At 37.3% G+C, this 17,521-nt stretch overlaps 1 protein-coding gene across 1 annotated transcript in view; it reads right to left on the bottom strand.

Moving 5' to 3' along the window:
- The window catches only part of WDR7 (WD repeat domain 7), a 372,564-nt gene that overhangs the window by 61,054 nt on the left and 293,989 nt on the right, over positions 1-17,521 (bottom strand). Inside the window, 1 exon segment of the mRNA XM_032602743.1 lies at positions 10,499-10,598. Coding sequence (XP_032458634.1) covers positions 10,499-10,598 — 100 coding nt within the window.

Consider the following 17,521-nt stretch of genomic DNA (forward strand, 5'->3'; position numbering starts at 1 on the left):
TTCCCCTTTCCTGCTTAACTCCCATAGTGAATGGCTCAGTTCTGACGTCCTCTCCTTTAGAAAGCCCTTTCAGACCATCCTCCCTAGACTCCTAAACAAACCCGTGCGCATGTTCCTCCTGTGTTCTCCCATCGCACTCTAGACAGCCCTGCTGGAAAGGACAATCACAGTATTTCAACTCTGGGTTTATGTCTGTCTTCCAGATCAGAGTATAAATTCCTTGAGGGATTTTATAAGAAATAGTTCATATTTATTTATTTTTACCCCTTGCACATAATACGGTATCTGATACAGAGAAGAGTTATCATAAAATTATTTTTATTTTCCTTTTTTATAAATAAAATAAGTGATAACTCATGAATAAACAGTCCACGGTCCAAGATGAAAAATACAGAAGGCAAAACAGACCAACTGTGGAGTTTCATCTTTTTTTTTATGAGAACAATTGCAGTTCAAGAGTCATTCTGTTATTCATAGGAATATTAGGGAAAGTATGAAAAAATGAATGCGCATGGACCGTGGGAAAGTAGTTTCAAAGCATTCTGATAATCAAATGCACAAACCTTTGGGCCTAGCACTGTGAATCCAGGAATTTACCCTAAGAAAATCAGATAGGCACAGAAAGTTATATAAATAAGGCTATTCAATGTAGCACTGTTTATGATGGTGAGAAACTGGGGGTAGGGGACTTAAATGTTAATTGATAGAGGATTGGCTAATGAATTCTACATCTGTGTACTAGAACATTATGTAGTCATTTGAACAGATTAAAATAGCCCTTCAAACTTAATATGTCCAGAACCTAAGTCCTGACCTTCATCCCACACCTCGCCTGCTTTTCTCTCAGTCGTTAATGGCACCATAATCCATTTAGGTGCTCAAGACTCAAATCTATGAGTCACCCTTGAACTCTTCCTTTCTCTCACCACTGCCTTTCCCTGAACTTTCCACACCCTGCACCCTACATTTGAACCATCATCAAGACGTGTTGGCTCTACTTACAAAACATATCCTTTATGTGTCACATTTCTCCACCACTACTCTAACAACCCTAGTCCCAGCTCAGCAGCTATTAATCTTTTAAAGTAAAAACAGATCAAACCAGTTCCTGGTTTTAGGACCTATCCTACAGAGAGAAAAGCAGCAGTCTATAAAGATGCTCACTGCAGCTTTGTATGTACGAACACAGAGCTGGACTTAATGTGAATAGTTCATCAACAGAATAATAGTTTGATAAAGTATTTTACATTTTGTAAAGAACATGTTAGATCAATGGTGTTTGACCTGGAAGTTTAGCTATGATGTACTATTAAGATTTTTTTTAGGCTGCAGACTACTATGTCTCTTGTGATTGCAAAGTTGTGAAGGTAAAGAACAAAAGCCTTTCAAAAGCAAAGCAAGCAAAAAATAATTGTTAAAAAACGTCATATATTTCCAATCATGATGCTATGAAACTAGAAATCAACTATGAAACAAACTGCCAAAAAAAAAAATCATGTAACATCATATAATTTCCTCACTTGAAATTCTCTAGTGGTAACCCATCACACTGAAATAAAATCTGAGGATCCCCACCCTAGCCTTCATGATCAGATCCTGCCTTCTTATCACACCCCATCTCAAATCTATCTTCCACTTGCTCACAAACTGAATGCCCTTTGCGGTTGTCTGTTTTCTGTTCCCCGACTTTCCAATGTTATTCCCACCTTAGTCATTGTACTGACTGCCCCTTGACCTTATAAACGCTCTTCTTCTAGATGGTCACATAGTCTCGGGTTAAATGAAACCCCCTCAATGCGCTCACCCCTGAACACCTGAAGTAGGTACCCGTCATCCCTTTGTATTATCATCTCACTCCATGATATTTTCTTGTCTTCTCTCACTGAATAGAAGCTCCTTGAGGGCAGGATCCACACCTGCTTTGTTGCAACTAATAGTAGGCACTACTTGCTATCATTGAATGAGCTATATGGACTCACAGGGAGAAATGATACATTGTTAGGTAAAAATAAAACGGGTTTGCAGAAAACTATTATGTTATTGGGGAGGAGGGAGGGAATAATATTATTGTATATCACAGAAATAAGACTCAAAGTATTTACAATATATAGCTAAACAAGAGTTAACTCTAAGGGACAGGTTTTCAGTGGACTTTAACTCTCCACCTTAAATATTTTATTATTGCTTGAGGTTATTTTTTAATAAGCATGAATTACATTTATAATCTGAAGAAGCAATTAATAAATCTCATTCATTTTCCAGAGAAAAAGAGAGGTTGACTTGCTCCCTTCACCAGCCGTTATGTATCTTCCTCTTCCCTTGCTCTCATGTAAATGCTAATCATTCAAGCATTATATCTGGACTTCTCATGGAAATTACAGAAATTACTCATTTCAACTGGCCAGGTATCAGTAGGTCATTACTGCCAACGAAAACAAAATAATTCCTGTAAGAAAATAATTGTTACAGGAAGCTTCAAAGCTTCATGCTGAGAAAGAGAGAAAGAAAGAAAGAAAGAAAGGAAGGAAGGAAGGAGGGAAGGAAGGAAGGAAGGAAGAAAGAATTGGGAATTGGCCACAGCTTTGCCAGATCCAGAGATGAAGCAGAATGAAAAAAATTTTCAACCAACTCCAAATAAAGTAACAACAATCCTTAAGATCCTAACTACCGTTTTCCTTTGAGTTATAAAGGCAACCATCTAAGTAGCACAAAAAGGCTTGTAATTTATCCAAAGAGGTAAATTTATAAATAAACTAGACTGAATTTCAACAGAGATAAGTAATGAAAGGATAAAGAATAAATGATATTCAAATAAGAGAGAATGAGAACATTCACAGCTATGCCTGTTGAAAGCAAGAGAAACTACAAAGAAAATTATGCTGCCTAACAAGTGAGAAACTGAAAATAATAAAATGGCTGACTCACTGACCTAATCTTTCCTATCTTAAAAAGGATGCTGAAGAAAACAGATGTGGAAAATTACACAGTAATAAAATCCTTGAAGAAAACCCAGTGGGGGTTATTTAATATATGACTTTAAATATATACAAACAGATGGGCCAAAAATTGGAATATACTGGCAATTGAGAATACCATATTTAAAATCAGCTTCACTCAGAAAGATTCTAATATAGCAGTAACATGAAAAGTAATATTTGTAATGATTTCAAAAAATTACTAAAAAATATATCAGTAGAACAATAGATTAATGCTATAGAAAAAATCAGGATAGACAAAAGAATAATTATTAAACTTGGATGGTTGAGGACAGAACAGTAAGTATAATCTTAACTTTGCTAATTACTTGGTTTGATATTCTACTCATTCTATTTTTAAGATTTATCAAATTGTTCTGGAATAAAAAGCGCAAAAAAAAAAAAAAAATTCCTAAAATAGAAATTGTAATGGATCTGGCTTGTACGAAGTCATGTATACCTGAGGAAGAGGGAAACAGTTCAGGGCTGAACTGATTTGTCTTATTTAACCAATGACTAAATAATAATTATGATGGCTAACATTTTTAAGCACTTATTATTGGCTGATGTTTGCTATATATAAATATATTCTTTTAACCTTTACAACATGATGCTAAGACGGTTATTGTGTCCATTTTATAGATGAAAAAACTAAAGCACAGAGAATTTAAGTACAATGCTCTCAGCCTCAAAGCTAGTAAGGGCTGAGCAAGGATTTGAACCCAAGGCAGTCTGGCTCCAGGATCTGTTCTAAGACTGCCTTCCCTAATAAATAAAAGGAAATCAATAACTTGCTAATAGAATTTAATATTAAATTTGGTATATTACAAATACCAGCAAAGAAACTGCATTTATCTGAGTCAGAAATATGGATACAAGAATTTGAGACGGCCACATAACTTACAAGGGGTATAAGGAATTCAGAGGATGGTCAGAAATAAATTTCAATAGAACCATGAATAAAAAAGGAGCCAATATTCACTATTTTTTTTTTTTTTTTAAACATCTTTATTGGGGTATAATTGCTTTACAATGGTGTGTTAGTTTCTGCTTTACAACAAAGTGAATCAGCTATACATATACATATGTTCCCATATGTCTTCACTCTTGCGTCTCCCTCCCTCCCACTCTCCCCATCCCACCCTTAATATTCACTATTTTAATGTGACTTATTCTCAGCATTTTTGTTTACCAGGAGTGCTTCACCTATGAGTACACAGTAACTTTATATATTCAGTGAGATCAGACATTTCAATATAATCTAAAACCCAAGGTAATGGGAAAGGGGCATTTATTGAAATCTTCACTGTGTTTGCAACAAATCATCCAACAGCCCAGGCTGTTGACCTGATTTGTCTCACCTGCTCAGAGGAAATGGGGTCAATTATAATGTATGAATTCTTAGCCAAAGTCAGGAAAAAGAACAGATAAGTGAAGAAATCTGTACTCTGGGCAGTGGAGTGGTAAGAATTAACATTAGGGTACCCCAAGAAATTAAGAAATCTAGCTAAGGACATAATAAAAGGAAAATCAAGTCAGGTGGTGGTGCTATGGAAGTGAAGGTAGAATTTGAGAGAGAGGGAAACCAGTTCTACTAAACTACACTAAGAGGGCAGGGGGCCCGTTGCTCGTGGTATGGCGAGACAACCCTAGTGTGTTGGAGTGTATGATTTCAGTCGCTCTGTCAAGGTGGAAACTAGAAGGTGTGGGGCAGAGGGGGTGTCACAGACCAGAGAAGTACAAAGGTAGGTACAGTAAGGGTTAGGAAATGCATTTTTTAAAGGCGCCAGAAAGGTGGATTTACCATGAAGCTAAGCTAATGAAATATATATATATAGTTTGTTTTTGTTTCATTTTATGCAGGCCTCTGATTTTTTTCTTTCTTAAATATTGGGTTGGCCAAGAAGTTTGTTTGGGTTTTGCTGTAACATCTTATGAAAAACCTGAATAAACTTTTTGGCCAACCCAATAGAAGTCTACGAAACTATACATGCTGTAGACCCCATGCCCTGGAGCCTTAATGAATGAAATAGAGTCTCCTCACAATGTAATAAGTCTAGTTCTCAAAGTGACTTTGCAGTTGAGGACGAATGGGAACACGGGAAGAGGAGGCTGACAGGAAAGCAACGAGGCTGTGGTCCTCATATTCCATAATCGCTTAAAGGTAATTGTGGTTTTTCTTATTTTCTCACTAGTTTAGTTAGATGCTCGGCAGATGCCTGTATATAACAACATGACTGGACCAGTTGGTGAGGTCTTGTTGGTTGAAGAATGAAGGTAAGCCGTGCTGGACAATGATGGGATAAATTAAGGTTTAAAGACCAGTGAAAATGGATCTGAACAGAGCTTAGGGTTGCTTTCAATACCATGGAATTAGCAAAGGAGCAGGGCAGAGGACATTCAGGAGATAAGGGTAAAGTAAGTGGACGAAATAACCTGTAGCCTCCTTCTTTCCACGTGGAGTAAGGAATCTGTAAGGCCAGAGGAGCTCAGCCTGCAGGCTCATTGCTTTTTACAGCATTAGGCTGCGTGATGGGGCACATGTTAGCATTCCAGAATCCACCTCCTGCTCTATCTATAATCGACTATAGTGAGACCTCAGTTACTACCATTCTATAACAATCAATCTTCACTTCTGTTTTTTCCTTCATTATCTGACCCACAGCAGGCCTGGTCATGGTCCACTACTGAAATATAGGTGTATTTTCATGACTCACAAGAAAGAGGTTCTCTATGCTATTTCTGAAAAGACATTCTATTATCCTTTATACAGAAACAACAAGTTTGATGAGGGGTTACTGACATACTAAAATGTAACTATATCCAAATTACAAATATATTTTTGATAGAACTGAGGCATACTTTGTTTTCATTTACCATGTCATATTATATTTCTTACTATATTTTTTACTCCAAAGACTCAGGGTATTTTGTTTGATCAACATGAATGAATTTTATTGTGAAACTACTATGTAGCAGGCACTGGAAAATGTGGGGCTTCAAAATTGAGTTCTTTATGGAATTTACTTAAAATTTTCAATAATAAAATTCTTTTACTAATTTAAGATTTAGATAAGACTTTGGCCACACTTTCTTCCTCTCATATATCACTGCCTTTTTGGTCACGTTATGTCAAAGTAAGAAAATAAGTGCCCAGATTTACCAAAGTGGATTAGATACCACCAAGTAACACAACCCAAACTTCCTAAGAAAAACTAGCTAATACGAACCGAAGAGAATCTTGCACAGAGCCAGCAGTTATTATTACAAAGAACGCATCCAAAAAGGATTGGAAAATCAGAGACAGATAATAACAAGTCTGCCAAACCAAAGGCAAATATTGTTAGAGGGAAGATTTGCATTGCTGATTTAACCAAACACACACTTGTAGCTCTAAGGATTCATGGAACCTAATTAACTGCTTATCAAGAAGGCTGCTTTCCCAATACAATTTAAAGCACTTCATCAGGAGCTACTTTTTTTTTTTTTTTTTTTTTTAATTAAGCAGAATTCAAGTCAGGTATATTCCTAAATTGCTAGCAGTTGCCAAGTAAAAACACAGTTAGGAGCACAGCAGGATTTTAACTATTGAACTGCCTCAAAGTTTCTGATTTCCATCATCAGTGGAGGTTCAGCCCAACACCACAGGTAAGAGCTACCTTTAGAGAGGAAATCTACACACGGCCTACGGCAGTGCTGCCAGACTTTTCCACCAAAGCTCTCCTAACTAAGGGGTGGGAAGTCCTAGCCCTGACCATCTACAAACATTCTGAGGTCTCAAGGTTTATCTTTAAAATCTCCACAATTCATGTAATTTCATTGCGATGTAATGTATTTCCAAGTTTATTTTAATATAACCAACACTTACTGAATACTACTTGCTAAGAATTTTACATAAATTACCTTACTTCCCACAATAATAGGCCCTATTTCTATCACTATTTTGTAGTGAGGAAACTTCACCACAGAAAAATAAAGCAATATATATATATTTTTGCGCTGCACGGGCCTCTCACTGTTGTGGCCTCTCCCGTTGCGGAGCACAGGCTCCGGACGTGCAGGCTCAAGCAGCCATGGCTCATGGGCCCAGCCACTCCGCGGCATGTGGGACCTTCCTGGACTGGGGCACGAACCCCCGTTCCCTGCATCAACCACTGCGCCACCAGGGAAGCCCTAAGCAATGTTCTTAAGCTTATGAAATGGAGATGGGATTTAAGCCACACAAGTTTCTATTTGTTCTTCTCCAGTATATTACACTACACTGTTTTAAATCACTTTTCAGTTAAATGAGTTAACTCTTCCTCCTCTAGTTGCTTAAGTCAGAGGTCAGCAAACCTTTTCTGTAAAGGGCCATGTAATACATTTGATAGGCTTTGTGGACCATATATGGTCTTTGCTGGCTACTACAACTCAGTTCTTCCACTGTAGTGTCACAGCAGCCATACACGATCCTTAAACGAACGACGTGGCTGTATTCCAGTAAAATTATATTTACTGAAACGGGTGGCAGGCAGGTTTGGGCGATAGCTTGTAAACTCTTAATGTAAGTAAAATTCCTGTTCCAGACTGAATGCATATTTATCTTGTGGTTTTGTATAATTGCCTCTACTAGTTTGAGAACAGGTCATAAGAAAACATTAAAAAAAAAAGAAGCCAATGCCAAAAGGTAAGGGAAAGAGATTTGACTTTTCTATCTATCCTTTACCAACTAATTGAATGATGATGACAGGGAACCTATATGTTCCTCCCCCTATTCCCTCAGCCATGGGTCCTCTGCTTCCACTGGGCCCAGGGACATTTCCTCAGCCTCTGGCATCCTGGACAGGCCACAGCGGGTCTTCCCATCACCTGTGACTCTCATCATGTAGGTGGTTGCCCCTTATCTTTCCACCTAATTGGAATCTACCCCTGGAGTCCAGTGAATTTACTAATTATCCCTTCTACATCTTTTATGTCATATCCCTCTGTCTTTGCTCATGTTAGGAAAATTGTCCCTCTCTCTCTGTTCACTGATTCCAATAACTAATTCAAAAAATACTTTACTACATTCCTAGTTCAAAATTCCTAGTCCTTTGATTCACCTCTAAAATATCATTTTTTGAACATGCCAACTATACTTGTGTATTCTGTTTCAACTGTCGACTCACGTATTTCAAACACTACAACACTAATACCATAAAAGAATTAAGAGAATCCCTTAAGAGCTCATTGTCACTGGATAAAACTGGTAACTGGCAAAAGTAGTTAAGATTGATTTTAGGGATTTAGCTTTGTTTTTATGCTCTGAATGATGAGAGTAAAGGGTAACCTTCTCTTTCACACAGAACTGGAAGGTAAAGGTTATTCCATCGTTCGACACTAATGACAGTTTGGGGTTCAAAATAAAGAAGCTGAGGTAGAAAAATGTCATGGGGAGACTGAAATGTCTAAGCGTAATAAAATAATGTACAGAAAATAAAATGAAATAGGAATGACATTACAAATTCCTGTTAAGAAAGAATGTCATTGATTGGTAAGTGTTTCTTAAATAATTTCGTGAAAAAGAATAAGATATTCAAATTATTCATGTTTCTTTCATGTTACCAAGATCTTCACTGAGACCACGCAGGAGGAAAAAACTGTCAGGATATGTATGCTCAGGGCAGTCTGTTGCTTTCTCTTTAGTTTTTCATTGCTGTTCTTTCACTCCTCTTTGGGTTTCGTCACCGTGCTCACGCTGTCTCACTCTTCTCTCTGTTGGTGGCAATAGTGTCCTCTCTATGATTTCTTCACTTCTTTTTTAAAGAAAGTTGAAAAGGTCCCCTTATTCAATTTTTTTTTGCCTTTACCTTGTTGCTGTTTGTGCCTTATTTCTCTCAAGTTGGCTAATAATAATATACAGTTGACCCTTGAACGACACTAGCTTGAACCGCGAGGGTCCTCTCATACTCAGATTTCAATAGTAAATACTATAGCTCTACACCATCCAGGGTTGGTTGAATCCCCGGACGCAGAACCAGGGATATGGAGGAACCAGGGATAAGGAGGGTCAACTATAAGTTACATGTGGGTCTGCACCTCTAACCCCAGCGGTGTTCAGGGTCAACTGCATTCCAATTTTTAAAAATTGATTTACCAAAAGAGATTCTGAAAATGCTGTTTGAAGAATCTGTCTCTCTTAGGACAGAATGTTATAGACAATATGTAACTTCATTTTTAAGCAAGTATTCAGAGTGGTTTCATTGCTCAAAGTGAGAGTTCAGAGTAAAGAAATACAGTCACCAATGAGGAGTTAATGTCTTTTAAAGAAAATAAATCACACAAAGGATATTCAATAGTTACATCAGTGTGGCAAATGATGCATATTCCACGCACTTCCAGGAAATGCACAATGCACACTCACGCATTAGAGCCTCTGAGAAGGCCTGCGCAAAGAAACGTGTTATATTCGAACAGTACCCCCAAACTTGTCTGACCCTTGAAACTTTTACCCCCAATACCTGTTACCATCCCTTAGAACTATTTCACGGAAAGCTGCCAGAGAAACTTTTGGAGAACTACTTAATAGCTTATTAAATTTAAGAGGCAATTTAAAATTTAGCTACATCCTGATGTATTTCTTCATATTCCTTCTGGAAATTCCTAATACAGTTGAATATATCCATCTAATACTACGGTTGAATACAATTCCTAATTCCTGACTGAATATATCAGCATTGATAGATGCTACAGTGAAAAATAAGAAGTTATTAGACAGTAATGAAAGCAAGCTTGGAACTATTTATCAATGACCACAATAAATTCACAATGATCAGGGTGGAGCCTAGCCCTGCTTTTGCCATTAACTAACAGTGTGACTCTGGAGTAGAGATTTAAAGTCTGGGAGCTTTGACTCATTTACATGTAAAGTGGGGCTAGACCTGCTCCATCTACGCAACCGGTACATTCGGAGAACAAAGGACTCAAGATCAAGACCGAGAAGAATTTCTCATAAACAATGAAGTTTTATAAAAGCAGAGAAAGTTATAAAAGTATAAAAAAGGAATATATCTCAAATAGAGACTCAGTTTCCTTACATATCCACACTAAATGCCACTATGATTTCTGCCTTTCTTGAACTCTGAGTAGAATACTGTCTTATAATCGCTAAAGATCTCATTTTACATAGTCAGAAAACTAATTTTTGTTTAGCCACTAATCATAATAATGTATCACCAATTTTTTTTCAGAAAACGAGGCAAAAATAAGAAATTCAGAAAACTTTGTTTAAAAGAAGAAAAGATTTATTGCAAAGTGGTTTGTGAGTAGTGCGTACCACCTTACTCAAGGCTCTATTATGAACCCATCTGTGGCAACTCTTCATTCCCAGTGAGTAAAGACAGTAGGGGTCTATATTCTCTCAGTCCTTCATTAAACTATTGATCCCTTTAGCATTATCCATAATGTTCCAGCAGCTCAGCACGTCAACTGGTGAAGTGCTGGTCTCTCACTCCTTTCAATAACTTGCGCACTTTATGGAGAAGAAGTCATAATGATTTATTTACCTGACACTTTCCAGTCCGGATGTCGTACAGGGCCACTGAACCATGGCGAGCTCCAACTGCTATTCTGTGATTCCGCTCATAATAGCTGACCATGTAGAACCTGGATTGAACATTTGAACAACAAAAAAACAAAAAACAGGTGAGATGACCTGCACATCAAAGTGGATAGCAACACACTTCAAAGATTAAAGCCAGCTCTGATATATATTTTTAAATAACTATATGTATATCTGTAATTAATATATTGAGATTTTCCAAAAATGTTTCATTGTAATAATTCTTAAAATCAACTGAAAGAAAAAGGATGCAGAATACCGCTTAGGCCTGTTAATGATTATTTTCAATAGAAAACAACTTCTTAACTACAAACACCATTGAATTTTGAAACAAGAGATAAGGGTCACATACAAAAAAGATTAAACATGAAAACTCAGTTTTGCTACAGTGACTATTCTGCAAATATTTCTATTTGAACAGAAATAGAAAAGATGAAAAGTCTTATATATTCCATCTAATTATGTTCTCATGGTTTATTACAGTATTAAGGAATACAAAATACTTTCCAGCAGGACAGTCATAAAAAAGCTGCATAAGTATGAAGCTTAAACGTTCATATCAATAATTTAGAATGAAATCAGAAAGTTATCCACCAAAAAGTTATCTGGCAAATTCTCTAGAATTTCCACATTTAGCAGTTTATCTAAATGATAACTGTGACTATTGGTAGTATAAATAAGCATATTTGGTGATTTGGCATTGCATGAAAATAGGATTTAGGGAGGAGGCCTTGAAGGTCGTAAAAGGTTGATTTATTTTTATTTGTTTACTTTTCTAGATTAATTTTCATGATGATCAAGTATTCGAATTCCTGATCTATGCTTTGTTATGATTTAATGGCCATATGGCAAGAGCCTGGGAAGGTAAGGATAAAAATTATTAGAAGTGTAAATAAGGTATGATTTTATGTCCCCAAAGAGTTTTGAATATGCCTTCCCATTATCTAGTCCTATTGTCTCAGTGAGCATTACCCAGATAAATAAGTGGCCTACCCTCAATATTTCTGAGGATATTACATCAATTCTACTACACATTCCTTGCCATTTTTCTCTTTGATTCCCCGCTACTAATCTAAATTTTCTGCTATTATTTTTTTAAAAGACAGGATGGGGAGGCAAAACAAATGACAGAAAAGAAATATCATTTCTCTAATGCTTTCTTGAGGTTGATGTAGAGTAAAAAAACTAGTAGGGCATAGGACTCCATTTCTGAAATTCTGGTAAGAGAGGCAGAGAGAGAGAGGGAGAGAAGATATTTGTGAGCATTTTGAAACCAGGGACAGTCTGACACAGCCATTTTGGCATTAACAGACATTATGACATTCATCCATATTTTATAAATCTGGAAAACAAGCTATTAAGTGTTTAAACTTTTTGTTTGATACTTATTACCAAGGAATGGATTCAATAATACTTCTGTCCTATCCCTAAGCCTCACTCAATGAGGCAACTTTTTTCCTCTTCAGTGGAAGATGAATGCTTCATTTCTAGTTACATGGAAGATACTACTTTAGGATGTCCTGCTGGTTTTTGCTGTGCTCAGGTATGGGATGTTCTGTTTGCATACAGGTTTGAGGGAAGGAAGAGGAGTGGAGGCTCCTGACACATATGAAGCTTCCCCACTATTAAGTGGTTAGTAAAAAGTTTCTTAAAAGCTTTTCTTGTCTAAAGCATCCTATTACTGCCCTCGGTAGAAAAGGCAGGAATCAGCAATCAGCATTCAAAATGTAATGTTTCCATAGTCAAAAATAAGAGGTTTAGAAGAGTTTAAAAATGTTTACTATTACGTTATTCAATGACAGTGGTCTAAGTATTGGGCATCAGTATATATCTATATGTATGCCTATGTCTACATCTACATCTAAACACACATAAGCCCACACAATTTAAATCCTATTAGAGTATCATGGAATATAATAGCTAACAAATGTTTTAACAAATATCTATTCTGTGCAGGTTAATAGCCACAGGAAAATAACATTTCCAGAGGTATTTTCTTGTCCACTATTAAACTTTGCACAGACATAACAGTTGTATTGCCCAAATCCTACTGTGAAACATGAATATAATTACCCCTCAAAATAATCCTCTTCAAAACAAACCGTTGGTAAAATACATTTATGTTGACCAAAATTTTACTTAAACTCAAATCTAAAAGTTTTGTTACACTGACCATTTTCTATGCTCTGGATATCAACCTTCTATATCATCCTTCTATATTATCTACAGACACGATTATTTATGGGAGAAAAAAAAGATCAAATCTATTCTTGGTATCAAATCTTTAGTCTGCCTGAAAGGACCATATATTACAGGTCTGCATTTTTCATTCTTTGCAATTTACTACTAGGCTAATACTCCTAAAATATCTTAAAGAATTCTGGACAGTGAAGGTCTCATGGCATGTTTTTAATCTTTGGATTTCTTGTGAAACTTTTTATTTCTTTAACAGTCTCTCCTTTAACAGAGGAAATCCAAGGTATGTATGCAGTCACTTCCCAAGTATCCACTCTGGGGACTGGCTGCAGTGAGCCTAACTCTTCTGAGGGTTTCTAGAGCCCACCATGCACCCAGACTACTCTTCTCCTGAAACCAGTTCTCCAATGGGGGGCTGTCAAGATTTAAGGATGGTGCAATACACATTACTTGACCCTACCCCAAAAAGTATCAATGGATTGCAGAGCAGGATCCATCCTAGTTCTTAAGACTATTCTAGTCTTGACCTGACCCCACATGGGAGTCTTGAATTCCTCCAAAATTTGGGGGGAGGGCTCTCAGAGTAAGGGTTCACCTGTGCTGAGCCTTCTGGAAATGGTATCTCAGTCTCTAGTTCACTGCATTGATAATATGCGCTTGGGCAGTATTTCTTGGGCAACAACCTGCCACGAATCTTTCTGTTATACTCAAGTTACAACAAAGGTTTTCCTCTATTCGGCCCACAACAAGGAAACTGTTAAGTCAGAGGAAACATTACCACTCAAGTATATGAAAGACGAATAAAGTGGAATTGAATAACGTTGCAAAATGTATTTCTTGCTGGGGCTGCGGTGGTCATCATCCAAAAATTTTGAAGTCACTGATCTCCTTGCTTTCATTACTGTCCACGTGCAGCCAGAGTGATCCTTTTCAGCCATAAATCAGATCACCTCTCCTGTGTGTTCACAACCGTCCTTCAAGATCTGGCCCTATGTGATCTGGCCCTAACACCTCTCGGACTTCCTATTCCCTTTGCTCGCTCTGCTCTGGTCATACTGATCTCCTTATGCTTTCGTGAATATTCCAAGAGTGTACCCACTTCGGAGTTTAACGTTTGCTATTCCCTCTGCTTGAAAATCTCATCTGCCCGGTATCTCCAGGGCTTGTGCCCTTGCTTCATCTAGGTCTCTGTCCCAAGGTTATCTTGATAAGGAAGGCCTTTATGGGCCATCCTATTTAATACAGCAGCCTTTCCTCCACTACTCTTGAGTCCAATATCCTATTTTTTCTTTATTGTATTTATCATCTCTTTGATATTAAACAATAATTTTTTGTTTATTGCTTGTTTCCCTCCATCAGAGACTTTTTGTGTATGAATACATAAACAGGGTCCAATCAGCAGCATACAGCAGTACAAAGTTTAATGCTGTAAGAAGTCCAAATCACTATGCTTATCCTTCAGTGACTACTTTATAAACTAGGCTAAACATATCAAGTTTTAAGACCACTGAATATTTCATAAGGTCTAAAATAATAATTGGTATAACAACAAAGGAAATAAAAACTGTCTATAAAAGTTAGGCAGAAATCAAGAAACAGAAAGCAGCCCCATGACCCTTCTAAAAAATGTATTTTCAGTTGAGACAAACAATTGCAGATTTACAAAAAGATATCTGTAAAGGCCCTTGAAGTCTGAGTACATTGCATGAGACTGACAGTTGCATAATGGAAATTATTTAATTATGTCTTGGGGAACTAGAAAAGATTACTTGGTCTGAAACTCAAGAAGGCAAATATAGGTCTAAATAATGATACATACAATAAAGCATGTATTTTTGGTATAAATGTTCTGGGAACTAAAATTATTTTAAGAATTTGCCAGGTATTTATATAGGCACACATAAATTTCACTGAACATGGTATCACAAAAAACATAATTAAAAGAAATAATCAATTATCGATCATTACTAAATAATAGGTTATTATATTTCTCCAAAGCATATTTGTGACATCAACTCCTCAGAAGTAACACACAACAGGGTGCCACCCACCCATAACTGGGCGGTTTATGATGTGAAACACAAATGTGTATTGGGTCCACTCCAGGGCAGGATCCTGGAGCAAATCATGTTGCTTAAGGAGTTTGCCAAGCACCCAATACCTAAATCTAAACAACTTTGGTATTCTCTACTTATAGTCTCCCTTGAATTAATGACCTTTTTTATTTTTATTAAAAATGGCCCTCAAATAAGAGAAATTTGTGTGAAACTTAAATGTCAATTTCGAAAAATATAGGAAGAGGAAACATGCAACTCTCAACAGAGATATGATTAGGAGAAAGACAGAAACCTGTAAAATCACTTCTCAACTATGACTTTGATAATATGCTATGATTTCAGGATGTTAATACTGTATATAGTGTCCTTGAGCATTAAAATACAACAAGGAACACTCTTCAACTAATCCAAAATTCATCTCCAGCTAAAATGAGCCCATCTAAAATCAAGGATGTAAGGAATAGAATGTATGAGCTATAAGTACGATTTATAACTAGTTACAAGTCACTACTACTGAGGACAAACTGTGTAACAGGCACTGTCCTGAGAACTGGTATATGTATTTCCAGGAGTAGCTGAGGTATTAGGAGCAATTCTTATCTAGTTGCTTTTACAAATTCTTGATGTTGATTTAAATAGTTCAAAACTTTGGACTCTTTGTTTAAAAGGTATTAAGGTAATATGCACTTGTAAAAACCACCACTAATATGTATTAGCGTATATGTATATGTACATATTAGTGTATATGTAGTATATATGTATACATAAAATATATGCATATATGTATGCATACAAGTGCATTTTACAATATACACTTGTAAAAAACCACCACTAATATGTATTAGTGGATATGTATATATTAGTGTATATGTATACATATACATATATGTATATAGTAAAAAGTAAGTCTTTCCTCTCATACCCCCTCCTTCACCAAGGGTTAATTACTGTTAACAATTTGGTGGATCTTCCCAGCTTTTTCTAATGTTTATTACAAAAATAGTATCATATTACATCTATTATTCTACAACTTCCTTTTCTTCCCTCAATAGTTCATGGAACATCCTCCCACATCAGTATAAATGAATCCACATCATCCTTTCTCACACCTGCATTGTACCCCTGTGCATTCATACTCCATTATTTAACTCTTCCCTTTCTGACATTTAAGTTATATTAAACATAGATTCTTGTATACATAGGTGAGTATTTTTGTAGGATAGATTCCCCAAAGCAACATTCTGGATTAAAGCATACACACATTTTATTTTATTTTATTATTTTAAAATTTTTATTTATTTATTGGCTGTGGTGGGTTTTCATTGCTGGGTGCGGGCTTTCTCTAGTTGCGGCAAGCAGGGGCTACTCTTCGTTGTGGTGTGCAGGCTTCTTACTACAGTGGCTAGTCTTGTTGTGGAGCACAGGCTCTAGGCGCAGGGGCTTCAGCAGTTGTGGCACACGGGCTCAGCAGTTGTGGCTTGAGGGCTCTAGAGCACAGGCTCAGTAGTTGTAGCACATGGGCTTAGTTGCTCCGTGGCATGTGGGATCTTCCTGGGCCAGGGCTTGAATCCGTGTCCCCTGCATTGGCAGGCGGATTCTTAACCACTGCGCCACCAGGGAAATCCAAGCATACACACATTTAAAATTTTGATTACCTTCAATTCCCCGTAAAAGGGTGACCCCACTTGATATTATCAAATTTTCTACTTTTTTCGCCAATACAAGGAAAAATTGCTATCACATTTTTGTTTTAATTTGCATGAAATAACTTTTTAGATTGGTTCATTTGATTGCACTCTGCAGGATATGCATGCAGATTTTTTATATTAATGAAAACAAAATTTATTTAAAATCTAATCAACACACTGCATCCCTTTATTCATCGTGCACACTTGATGAGGAGAGAGACTCCTCAATATCCATGATGTGCTCCCAATAACCCATGGACAAGATCTGAGCCCTAAACACAGGCAAAGCTGTTCTGCAGGAAAGAACAGTAGTCCTTCTGTAGTGGAGCAACGTACAGTTTGACAACGAGAAGGTACCAATGACAACACCCTTGTCCCCTTTTTGGCCAGGATGGGATGGGAAAGAGCTCTTCTGAGGGCGCCCACGTGAGAACCAGGAGTCGGTTCTCAGAGCACTGCTCAACAGCCCTCAGGGATGTCAGAGCTGCAACCAAGGGGGGCACTTTGTAGAGGAGGAAACACCTTGCAGACATGTTTGTACACCTCCCCCGACAGAACTCCGGTCTCCATGCTGCTGATATGTTTGAACGATTCAGAGACACGAAAGTGGCTTTGGTGAAGGCACCAGCTCAAGGGGAGCTGTGTTAGTTTTGGGGGGTGTGAGCAGTGGAGGGTGGGGGAATGTTTTCTAGAAGTGCTTCATTCCAGTGACGGGCACTAGTTCAAAAGACAAAATGTAAAGAGACCTCATTCTGGGATGGTGATGGACACTGGCAAATTCCACTTAAGAGTCACAACTTCCCACTCAGCATCTTGCACACTGTAAAATCATCAATAGGTGTTCATCGCCTGAATACCACCACTAGGTATTTAATTGGTGAACTACTTTCCTTCTGAAAAAACTTGCTATAGGCATGCTGTAGCTGGGGTGTTAGAAGGAGAACTGGAAGCAGAGTTTCTGCAAGGAAAAATACCACGCCTGTTGAGGGTGTATTGTATGATGGCTGAAAGACACGTCTCTTATCA

Source organism: Phocoena sinus, chromosome 14 (genome assembly GCF_008692025.1).
Source record: "Phocoena sinus isolate mPhoSin1 chromosome 14, mPhoSin1.pri, whole genome shotgun sequence".
Lineage (NCBI taxonomy): Eukaryota > Metazoa > Chordata > Mammalia > Artiodactyla > Phocoenidae > Phocoena > Phocoena sinus.